At 44.5% G+C, this 12,021-nt stretch overlaps 1 protein-coding gene across 3 annotated transcripts in view; it reads right to left on the bottom strand.

Moving 5' to 3' along the window:
* Window positions 1-12,021, bottom strand: part of CLIP4 (CAP-Gly domain containing linker protein family member 4) — a 93,582-nt gene that overhangs the window by 31,945 nt on the left and 49,616 nt on the right. For all 3 annotated transcript variants that reach the window (XM_033939162.1, XM_033939163.1, XM_033939161.1), the window contains exons 7-8: window positions 10,225-10,461; window positions 7,014-7,149 (exon numbers count right to left, since the gene is read on the bottom strand). In XM_033939162.1, coding sequence (XP_033795053.1) covers window positions 7,014-7,149; window positions 10,225-10,461 — 373 coding nt within the window. The remainder of the gene's footprint in view (window positions 1-7,013; window positions 7,150-10,224; window positions 10,462-12,021) is intronic.

Genomic DNA, 12,021 nt, shown 5'->3' with positions numbered 1-12,021 from the left:
CGACCACCTATAAAACTTTGTCCTATAATTTTATTGTGAATGTCTACTGTAACCTGTTCCGAGCTCCCAGGAGAATGGGATAGAAATCTAAATAAATAAATAAAAAATAAAACAAATGCTTCCACATGACACCTGACTATGTAGCAAATAAACTCCCAATATACCACTCTCAGTGGTCCCTCTGTTCGCAACAGGAACTCAGACTTTCCAACCCTCCAGCAAACAGCCTTCACCGGGAGACAGCCTGAAAGTGATCACATTCCCATAGCTTGCCTAAATTATGGAATCAACTCCCTCTTGCCATTAAGGCAATTGATAACCTACTGACCTTCCGGAAAGCAGTAAAGACACTTCTTTTCATGGACCGTATCAATTCTGGTCTCAAACTTTGACAGACCTTGCTTCAATGTACCTTACTCAGAACACCTATGCCTGCCAACCAGTTCTTCTACCATTCACTGCAGATATGTTACTAAAGTACCCATTCGTGACTCTATGATTTATTTTCTTAGATTCTGCAAAGCATGTGTTCTTAGTCACATTCTCTATAAGTTGTAAGAAATTGATTCTATAGCTTTGTGTTTTGATCCTGTAGCATGTTATTGACTCTGTAATGTACGTATCTCTGTTCCTGAAAACTTTGTCTATGTATCCTTGTAACCCATTCTGGGCTCCTGGGGAGGACAGGCTATAAAAATAAATAAATAAATAAATAATGGTCACTGGGAAAAGAATGTTAATGACATCTACATAAGAGAAGTAGTTAAGTTTAGCAATCAAAGAACATATTGAAGTTCGTTCATGAAAGCATTGAAGATCAGAGAGATTGGAGAGACTTGAGGCATGCCACATACCATTTTCCAAGTTTCAAAATATTTTCCACTCAAACTGTAAATCGGCGGCCGCGTGGTGGAGGCAGGCAGAGCAAGCGGCTGAGGGCAGAAGGAGGAGACTGCAAGCAGCAGGAGAGCGGGGCCGGAGAGAAGCAGGAGGAGGCAGGAGACGGTGAGAGTGAAGAGCGGGTAGCGGCGAGAGTTAGCTCCGCCCACCCGCTCCGCGTCACCACCAACGTCAGCGCCCGGACTCCCCCTTAACCAGGAAGGGAGCCGCGGGCGAAGTAAATCGGCGGCCGCGTGGTGGAGGCAGGCAGAGCAAGCGGCTGAGGGCAGAAGGAGGAGACTGCAAGCAGCAGGAGAGCGGGGCCGGAGAGAAGCAGGAGGAGGCAGGAGACGGTGAGAGTGAAGAGCGGGTAGCGGCGAGAGTTAGCTCCGCCCACCCGCTCCGCGTCACCACCAACGTCAGCGCCCGGACTCCCCCTTAACCAGGGGGGGCCAACGGCGCACAGCCGTTCGGCGCGCGGCGAAGGCGAGCGGCAAAGGCGCTCGCCTTAGCGAGAGCGCCTTTGCGAAGGGCCTCAAGAAGGGCATCAAGAAAGGGCTATCAACTATAGCCGGACTCCCAACTTATAAGACTAGCTAACTAATAAATTGTCTTCAGTCTTTCTTTAGCATTCTACCAAGTCTTTAACTATCAATCTTACTTTCTATCTCACCAACAAGCTACTAAATCTTTCTCACTTAACAGGCAGACCTCACCAATCACTCTATTCCCAAACCACTTTAACAGGCAGACCTCAAGCACCTCTCCAGCACCTCTCCAGCACACTAACAAACAGACGTTCTTATCTGACAATTAACTAACTGTTAACTAACTAACTACTACTACTAACTAACTAACTACTCCATCCCTCAGACCAAGAACTAACTAACTACCTCTATCCCTCCCTCAACACTTACTGACCAACACCTAACAGCCCCCACCCTAACAAACATCCTAAAAAAAAATAAATAAATAAATAAATAAATAAAATTTTAAATTAAGAAATAATAACAATAAACCTTTGTAATGGCAGGTAGGACTAGAAGCAGCAAGACTTCAATCAAAACAGGCAGTTCAGTCACCGAGAGCATCCAGGGGATGGCTATGGTCCGAGTACAGATGGAAGGAGAACCAGGACGGAGGGCAGAGGTCTCTGTACTGACTGAGGCCATCCCCTCAAAGATGTCTACAGTCTCAACGCAGACAGAAGTAATGGATCAACCGGACGACAGCCTTTGGATGGAGCTAAAGAGCCTGAGAGAGGAGGTTCAGCGCTTAAGGAGCATTCGAGACGACGAGACCTTCATCGATGGAGTCATCCAGGAGCTGTCTCAGATCGCTGAACAGGAACCTGACAAGACCACCCTGGGAACACCCATAGCATCCAAAACGGCCACCTTGAGACAAACTACCGGAATGCAGGAAGTGGTTGGAGACGCTGACTCCTGGCAGTTGGTGACTTCCTCCACAAGAAAACGCAAAGGACCTAACTCTGTCTCTTTTTCCCCCATACAGGACAGATCAACATCGACACCTCATATCGCCCTGAGGAACAGATATCAGCTGCTACAGGAAGGTCCGGAGAAAGAGCTACAAGTAGTTGTTCAGCAGACGGTTCCAACTCCGGAATCAACAGTACAGCCCACCCCTAAGAAGCGCAGAGTGGTGGTCATCGGAGATTCGCTGCTGAGGGGCACCGAGGGACCAATCTGCAGACCAGACCTACAATCAAGAGAGGTCTGCTGTTTGCCAGGGGCCAGGATCCGGGATGTCACTGCTTGCATTGACAGACTCATCAAGCCCCGAGACCACTTCCCCATGGTTCTAATCCACGTCGGAACCAACGACACCGCAAGGAGCAGCCCGGACATCATACCTGAAGACTTCAGGGCCCTGGGGGAGAAGCTGAGGAGGATGGATGCGCAGGTAGTCTTCTCCTCGATTCTCCCAGTGAGGGGCAAGGGCAGAGCCAGAGAGGATCGAATACAGAGGGTGAACGACTGGCTGCGAGGATGGTGCAAGGAGATGAACTTCGGGTTTCTGCACCATGGAGAAGCATTGCAAGGACTACAGGGACACGACGGGCTACACCTAACCAGAAGAGGGAAGAATGTCCTTGGACACCGCCTAGCCCGCCTACTCCACAGGGCTTTAAACTAGGTAAGTCGGGGGAGGGTACAGGCACAAACAACATACCAGGCGAACTAAAATGCCAATACATTTTTGAGGCTGAGAAAAGTAGTCACCGAAATTCTGGGTCAGGGGTGAGTGCACACACTTTTGAGTCGGGAGTAGGGTCACATCATATTTATGGGTCACATTGTAATTCCGGGTCTAGGGGGAGTACACACTGTAGTTCTGGGTATATGGGGAGTACACATTGTGGTTCTGAGCCTCAGGAAAGCACAAATAACACAAACAATGTTAAAGGTGTTCAAATAGCTCAAGCAGGAATATCCCCACTGAGACGTAACAAAAATATAACATGGAGGGCTATGTACGTCAACGCACACAGTTTAGGAAACAAGATCCTGGAATTGGAAACAGAAATAAGGAATGCCGACCTGGATGTGGTGGCGATATCCGAAACCTGGCTCACAGACTCCCACGGGTGGGACATGGTCATACCGGGTTACAACTTGCTTCGCCGGGACAGAGAGGGTAGGATGGGAGGGGGTGTAGCATTATATACTAAAGATGACATTAAGGTCACGAGAATCTCAGATGTCCAGTATACTGGGGAATCCCTTTGGGTTAATTTGGCCAGAGGGAAGGACAAATGCTTGTATCTTGGCGTAATTTACAGACCCCCAAGACAACAGGATGACCTGGATATGGAAATAATCGAAGATATAGAAAATATCACCTTGCGTGGGGACACAGTATTGCTAGGTGACTTCAACATGCCTGATGTGGATTGGGTTACACTTACCTCTGCTTCCGGCAGCAGCAGGAGGCTATTAAACTCTATGAAAGGAGCAAGCCTCAGGCAACTGGTGTTGGAACCGACAAGGGATCAGGCAATACTGGACCTGATACTTACCAATGGAGAAAGTGTCACAGAGGTCTCGGTGGGTGACACATTGGCCTCCAGTGACCACAACATGGTATGGTTCAATATCAGGAAAGGTTTCACTAAATCTACTACACTAACCAAAGTTCTCAAATTCAAGGACACAAATTTCAAAGATATGGGAGACTTCGTTCACCAGGCGCTACAAAGCCAAGAAGAAACCGATAACGTGGAAGACATGTGGTCGACTTTGAAAGCAACCATACAAGAAGCAACAAACCGCTATGTAAAATCAGTAAGTAAACGGAGAAGGAACAATAAGCCACAGTGGTTTACTGCGGAGATCTCAGACCTGATCAAGGAGAAGAAAAAAGCATTCATCTCTTACAAACAATCAGGGAAGCAGGACTCTAGAGCAGACTACCTGACCAAATCAAAAGCCGTCAAAACAGCAGTCAGGGAGGCTAAATTCCTCATGGAGGAGTCTCTAGCAAAGAACATCCAGAAGGGAGATAAATCCTTCTTCAAGTATATCAGTGATAGAAGAAAAAACTCAGGCGGGATTGTACGTCTTAGGAATCCAGATGGAGACTATGTGGAAAAGGATTCGGAAAAAGCCCAACTATTAAATGAATATTTCTGCTCAGTCTTCACCCGAGAAGCGCCAGGGCTCGGCCCTCAGCTACAGACAAGGGTTGGCTCAGTTGACCCGTTTAGTAACTTTGAGTTTACGCCCAGCAGTGTCTACGGTGAGCTGTCAAAGCTCAAGGTTAACAAAGCAATGGGGCCGGACAACCTGCACCCCAGGGTGCTTAGGGAGCTGAGTGATGTCTTGGCGGAGCCACTGTCCACGCTCTTCAACCTCTCCCTTAGTACAGGCAGCGTCCCGTTGGACTGGAGGACGGCTAACGTCATTCCACTGCACAAGAAAGGCTCAAAGATGGAGACAGCAAACTACAGACCAGTGAGTCTAACATCGATAGTGAGCAAACTAATGGAAACTCTAATCAAACACCAATTAGATAAGATCCTGGATGAGGAGAATCTACGGGATCCCCGACAACATGGATTTACTAAGGGGAGATCCTGCCAATCCAACCTGAACAGCTTCTTTGATTGGGTGACAGGGAAGCTGGATATTGGGGAGTCCCTGGACATCGTGTACCTGGACTTTAGCAAAGCATTCGATAGCGTACCACACCGCAGGTTACTGAGCAAGATGAGTTCTATAGGATTAGGTAACACATTGACGAAATGGGTTGGGAGCTGGCTTGGAGGTAGGCTCCAAAGGGTTGTGGTGAACGGCACCCCCTCCGAAATGACGGAGGTGATTAGTGGAGTACCACAGGGCTCAGTCTTGGGCCCAATCCTATTCAACATCTTTATAAGAGACTTGGCAGAAGGGCTTCGAGGTAAAATAACATTATTCGCCGATGACGCCAAACTGAGTAATGTAGTGGGCAAATGCACAACAGACGAAGATTCAATGCCCGACAACATGATGCACGACCTACTCCTACTGGAGCGATGGTCTAGGACATGGCAACTCAACTTCAATGCCAAAAAATGCAAAGTTATGCACCTGGGCAGCCAGAATCCATGCAAGTCTTATACCCTTAATGGCGAGATCCTAGCAAAAACGGTAGCAGAACGAGACTTGGGGGTAATCGTCAGTGAGGACATGAAGTCTGCCAATCAAGTGGAGCAGGCTTCGTCCAAGGCAAGACAAATCATGGGCTGCATACGAAGGGGTTTCGTCAGTCGTAAGGCGGAAGTCATTATGCCATTGTATAGATCCATGGTGAGGCCCCACCTGGAATACTGTGTGCAATTCTGGAGGCCGCATTATCGCAAGGATGTGCTGAGACTGGAGTCGGTGCAAAGAATGGCCACCCGGATGGTCTCGGGACTCAAGGATCTACCATACGAAAAACGGCTTGACAAATTACAGCTATACTCGCTCGAGGAGCGCAGAGAGAGGGGAGACATGATTGAGACGTTCAAGTATCTTACGGGCCGCATCGAGGCGGAGGAAGATATCTTCTTTTTCAAGGGTCCCACGACAACAAGAGGGCATCCGTTGAAAATCAGGGGCGGGAAACTACGAGGTGACACCAGGAAATTCTTTTTCACTGAAAGAGTGGTTGATCGTTGGAATAGTCTTCCACTACAGGTGATTGAGGCCAGCAGCGTGCCTGATTTTAAGGCCAAATGGGATCGGCACATGGGATCTATTCACAGGGCAAAGGTAGGGGAGGGACATTAAGGTGGGCAGACTAGATGGGCCGTGGGCCCTTATCTGCCGTCTATTTCTATGTTCTATGTTCAGAAAGCTGGAGAACCATTTTAATACTGTATTATGAATCTCAAGTTTATCTAATATTTCAATAGTTTATCATGGTTTACTAAGTTAAAAGCTGCTGAGAAGTCTAGCTGCCATTACCATAATGGGGATTCCCTTATCAAGATTAGCTCTCAGGGAGGGGCTCAGTGCCAATAGAACAGTTTCAGTACTTTGATTTGAGTGAAATCCAGATTGTCTAGGGTTGGGATAGATATTCCTGTAGTTGTAGGCCTACCAAATAGCTCAACTGCCAAGCATTAGATGTTGGTATCCAGATCAGACACTCGGAGCCACACTTTTCTCCTCATGGAAATGGATAATACTAATGCTTGTGAGGTGATGTCAAAGGCATCAAAGACAGAACATGCCAAATACTTCCTTATTCCCAGATCATAGAAGATGTGCTAAAAATTATTTAATTAATCTTCGGGTATGAATTGTTTATAATGGCATAATTTCTGTACCAGAGATTTCATACAGTTATAACTATGTATTCTACTGGTTAACACTGTGTTCTAAAAAGTCTACACTTCTTCCTCCATATTCGCAGTTTCAGCACTCGCAGTTTCGCTTATTTGCGATTTTTCGCATGCTGACTCCTCCCCCCAAAATTACATCCTGAATGTTTCATTTTGAAACAACTTTCTGAGATAAAACAAAAATTTAAGTTTTAAAAAAGTTTTTCCTACAGAACTCTAGAATTGTGTTTTTGTTTTCACAATAGGCACTTTGTAGATAGATTGAATGACAAGAATTATGTAGAAATAAAGATTATACCATATTTTGGTGCACACTTAAAATACTGAACACCTCCAACACTTCCATCATTCTTTCCTTCTGGTTCATCCAGTTCTACACCAGCCCACTGTCCACTGGCAAATTTTGATGAGCCACAAAATCTTAATGTGCCAACCTAATGAAAAACAAAAAAAGAAATTTTGGATTAAAAAAAAGTTATGTCCTCATGGACAAGTATTATAAGTTACAAGTTTAGAAGTCATTTTTTATATTCACTTAAATCTCACTGAATTCTAAAATTTGAAATATACAGTATATTGAAATGGGATCCAAAAATGCTTCTCTGCCATGTCTTGCCCACTTCTGAAATAACTTTGTTTCCTCAACAGTAGGATACAGAAGAGATGACTTCTGGCTCAGACAGACAACCTATGCGAATCACTGTCACTACTGGTGACCTAGACAGAGGTAGACCCAGGGGGGAAAGGTGGTCATATATAGATGGAGTGCTAAACCCAGGGTCAGAGGGGAAGAAGAGAGAGAAGGAAAAATGTCAGCCTACATAAGACAGCAGGTTACCTCCAGTTAGCAACACTGCAGCATAAGAAAAAGGGCTGAGAATCCTCTGTATCCATAGCTGAGCTCTGTAACAACAGTTTGGCAGTGATTAATCACTGGACAGGAGGGAAATGGGGAGGGAAAAGGAGAGACATGTTAGACTAGGTGGAGGAGAGGGACGAAGATATGAGATAGAGAGATGTTGGACAGTGGCTTAGTGGGAGGGAGAGAGAGAGGAAAGATGTTGGTTCAGACAGAGGGGAGGGAGAGAGGAAGATTTACCAGATAATGGGAAGGGAAAGTGAAGGAAAAGGCGATTACAGATCATTCAAAATACCGCTGTTAAAATCATTAGCGGGGCAAAGAAATATGATGTCACCCCACTTTTAGTTGATGCTCATTGGCTACCAATCGAATACAGAATCAATTATAAAATTATACTTTTAACATTTACCACTAAAATGAATAACCAACCTGATTTCATTAACAGTCTTTTAATCCCTTATGTAACAACTAAATCCCTACGTTCCACTTCTCAAAATCTTTTAGTTATACCATCATTAAAATCAATAAATACTTTACGTACCAACAACTTTGCTGTCACTGCCCCTTCACTTTGGAATCTACTGCCTATAAATCTCCGCAACGAATTAGATATAAAACAATTTAAAATAGCATTAAAAACATTTCTATTCCGAGACGCCTTTTGTTAAATTGCCACTTTTCTTTCTTTTCCTTTTTTTTTCAATTTTTTTACCTAACCTATTGTTTTAGCCTTTATGACTTATCTATCCTATACTTATTGTAGTTCCTCCCCATCTGCCCTATTGTCGCAGTATGTTTTGAGTAAGTCATCTGTCTTCCCTGTTTTAATATGTTTAATTTGTTTTTATGTAATTTTATTATGTTAACCGCTTAGAAGTTGGATTAAGCGGTCAAACAAATTTTTAATAAACTTGAAACTTGAACTTGGAAAGAGAATGGGGATTGATTTACTGCCTTTCTTTGGTTACCTACAATCAAAGCAGTTTACATATTATGTTTAAATCATGTTTAATGAGCAATAAGAGTGATCAGAAATAAGCAGCAAACATTAAAGTACATACAGAGAAAAGCACAAGCAATGAATCAATCCAAAACTTGCTCAAATATTTTACAATAAAAGATCTTTTCCAACCCAAACCATCCACCCAACCAAAAAGAAACCCTACGAGAATGAGGTGTAGGATGAACAAGAAGCAAATAGATAATAAAGCAGAAAGTCAAAAGTTTAAAATAAGACTCCTTGCAGCTGGGGAAAGGGAATTCCAAAAGGCACTCCAGATACACAGAAATCTTTTTCCTGGTACTGAGTCCATATTCCATACTTGGGTGTGTTCCATTTTAATCATCTGAAGTCTCCATTGATGTATGGAAGGACCATTTGCATCCAGCCATTTGAGCAGGATAACCTTTTTTCCAAGGAGAACTCATGCTTTTGAAAGGCAGAATAACCTGATGGAGTGGGGGGATTGCATCAAAAAGGTATCAAATAAAATTTGAGGTTAAAGATTGACTCCACAGTGCCAAAGAGAGGAGATGGCACGAAGAAACAAGTTCCAAAAATGTGTACAGAGGGGCAAAGCCAGAACATATGTTTCAAAGCGGCATCTGGAGATTTGCATTTAGGGCAACAAGCAGTAGAGGCGATGCCCGATGTGTGCCCTCCAGGGTGAGATATGCTGACAGAGTGCAAACCTATACTGTAACTCCCAACAAGCAACACTATTAGTCACCTTTCGAATAGCAAGAACAAATGCCTTTAAAGTAGATTCAGAAAGTGGCATATTGAGGTCCACCTGCCAAGCACTTGCATACCTATGATAAGAATGCTCAGGAGACGTATCTTGAAGAGCTCCATGATGGTAAAAAAGAGATACTTTATTTTGTGCACTTAAAGTGAAAAGTGCAGTCAATTCTTCCTGAACATCTTCTGTCAAGTCTGTCCAAAGTAAGCTGGCTCAATGACTCAGGGGGGTTGAATAACTAGGATGCCAAAATGGTCAACGTGGAACATGATAAAAACAGGAAAATATGAAGAAAATACTGAAAAATAATTATGGGCAGGTACAAAATAAGACAGCAAAAGTTTGACATGCTAAAGAGAAAACTGAAAACATGAGTTATCTCCACAGAAAACAGAGAATTGATTGTCTTGTAAACTGACATCAAGCAGACAGGCAGGCACCGGCACATACACTGTATGGGCACAGTCTAAAGATTTAAAGTGACGGTGCACTTGGTTCCGTACTGGGTTCCATGGATGTCACTCACATATGAGAATATTATGTCATTGAAGAAAGAAATGTTCTTTTGTTTGTTTTTTAGTATCTTGGATCCAATATTGTGGACTATCACATTATCTTGGTTAGCAATTTTTGTTATTCCTTTATTCAAATACTGTATGTACATTGAATATATTTGAATTTAATAAATGTAAGGTTCCAGAGAAAAAAGAAAATCTCCTCAGAACATTTTATGTATTTTTATTTACATTCTGCCACAAACCCTACACATAGAACACACTATGTTTTCCAGTAACTATTTTTGAATATACATTTTGAAACTTGACATAATACAGCAACAAAAAAATACACTAAGCACTACACAACACATAGGAATTAGTTGTGATGTTTCAGTTTATTTACTATACCTTCTGTCCTGCAATGGCAACACGATCCCCCAGCTGCAAGACATCTGACATAAGCATGGCCTTGCCAGATATGTGATCATTGTTGGGAAGCATGGCCTTTGAAATATCATATGCTAGAGGAAATGCTTCTAGTAGTATCTGCTTGAGTTCTTTAGCAACTGCTGCTGCATCTGCCATTTCCAAAGGCATATCTACTGGATCAGGCACCACAGCAGCTGGAATCCGCCCTTTGTCATCCTACCATGAAATACATAAAGCAGTACAGAGATTAGGCTTAGAAGTGGAGTAGCAGCTAGTGGTTAGAGCACCAGGCTGGGCATCCAGGGGAGTCTGGTTCAAATCCCACTGCTACGCCTTGTGATCTTGGGCAAGTGACTTAACCCTCCATTGACTCAGATACATTGATTCCCCAGAACTTAACCCAATCGAGCATATTTGGGACCACCTGGATCAACAGGTTCGACTACTGAATCCACCACCATGCACACGTCAGCAACCATAGGACGTACTGCAGTTTACATGGTTCCAGATATCTCTAGCAACCATCCAGCATCTTACTGAGTCACTCCCACAGCATCTGGTTGCTGTCCATGCTGCCAGAGGTGGTTATCCTGGATATTAGCAGATGGTCATAATAATGTGACTCGACAGTGTATTTTGAGAACCAGTAGAGGTAGAAAAAGCACAGTTACTTACCGTAACAGGTGTTATCCAGGGACAGCAGGCAGATATTCTCTACATTGGGTGACGTAACCAACGGAGCCCCCTAGCGGACGTTTTCGCAAGCAGATTTGCTCAAAGACCTTCAGGCTTGCGATTGGCCCGCACATGCGCGCGTGCCCCTCCCGCCTTGCCTAGGGCATGCGTCTCCTCAGCGTGACCTCAGTTCAGATAGGAAGCAAAGAAGCCAACCACAGGGAGGTGGGTGGGTTGCGAGAATATCTGCCTGCTGTCCCTGGATAACTCCCGTTATGGTAAGTAACTGTGCTTTATTCCAGGACAAGCATGCAGCATATTCTCTACATGTGGGAGACCTCCAAGCTAACTAAAAAGGGAATGGAGGGAGAGTTGGCAAGTTTAGGAGAAAAGATTTTGCAAAATAGATTGGCCGAAATGGCTATCACGCCTGGAGAAAGCATCCAGACAGTAATGCGAGGTGAACGTATGAACCGAGGGCCAAGTGGCAGCCTTACAGATTTGCTCGATGGGAGTCGAGCAGAGGAAAGCAACCGACGACGCCATCGCTCGGACCTTGTGGCTTGTGACTTGACCTGGCAGGGAAAGACCAGCCTGAGCATAACAGAAAGAGATACAAGCGGCCAATCAGTTAGAAATGGTCCGCTTAGAAACAGAGCGACCCAAGTCATTGGGATCGAAAGAGAGGAACAGTTGGGGAGCTAAACGATAAGGAGCGGTGCGCTTCAAGTAGAAGGCCACTTACAATCAAGGGAATGCAGAGATACTTCTCCAGGGTGAGAATGGGGCTTTGGAAAAAACACAGGAAGAACAATGGGTTGGTTGATGTGAAAATCAGAAACAATCTTAGGCAAGAATTTAGGATGGGTACGGAGAACCACCTTATCATGATGGAAGACAGTGAAAGGCGGGTCCACCATCAAGGCTTGAAGCTCACTGACCCGACGGGCAGAAGTGAGAGCAATAAGAAACACAACTTTCCAAGTAAGATATTTCAAGTGAGCTCGCGCAAGCGGCTCGAACGGAGGTTTCATCAATTGAGCAAGGACCACGTTAAGATACCAAACCACTGGAGGAGGTTTAAGGGGCGGATGAACGTGG

The sequence above is a fragment of the Geotrypetes seraphini genome, chromosome 3, assembly GCF_902459505.1.
Source record: "Geotrypetes seraphini chromosome 3, aGeoSer1.1, whole genome shotgun sequence".
NCBI lineage: Eukaryota > Metazoa > Chordata > Amphibia > Gymnophiona > Dermophiidae > Geotrypetes > Geotrypetes seraphini.
This window is presented reverse-complemented; position numbering and strand designations above follow the sequence as displayed.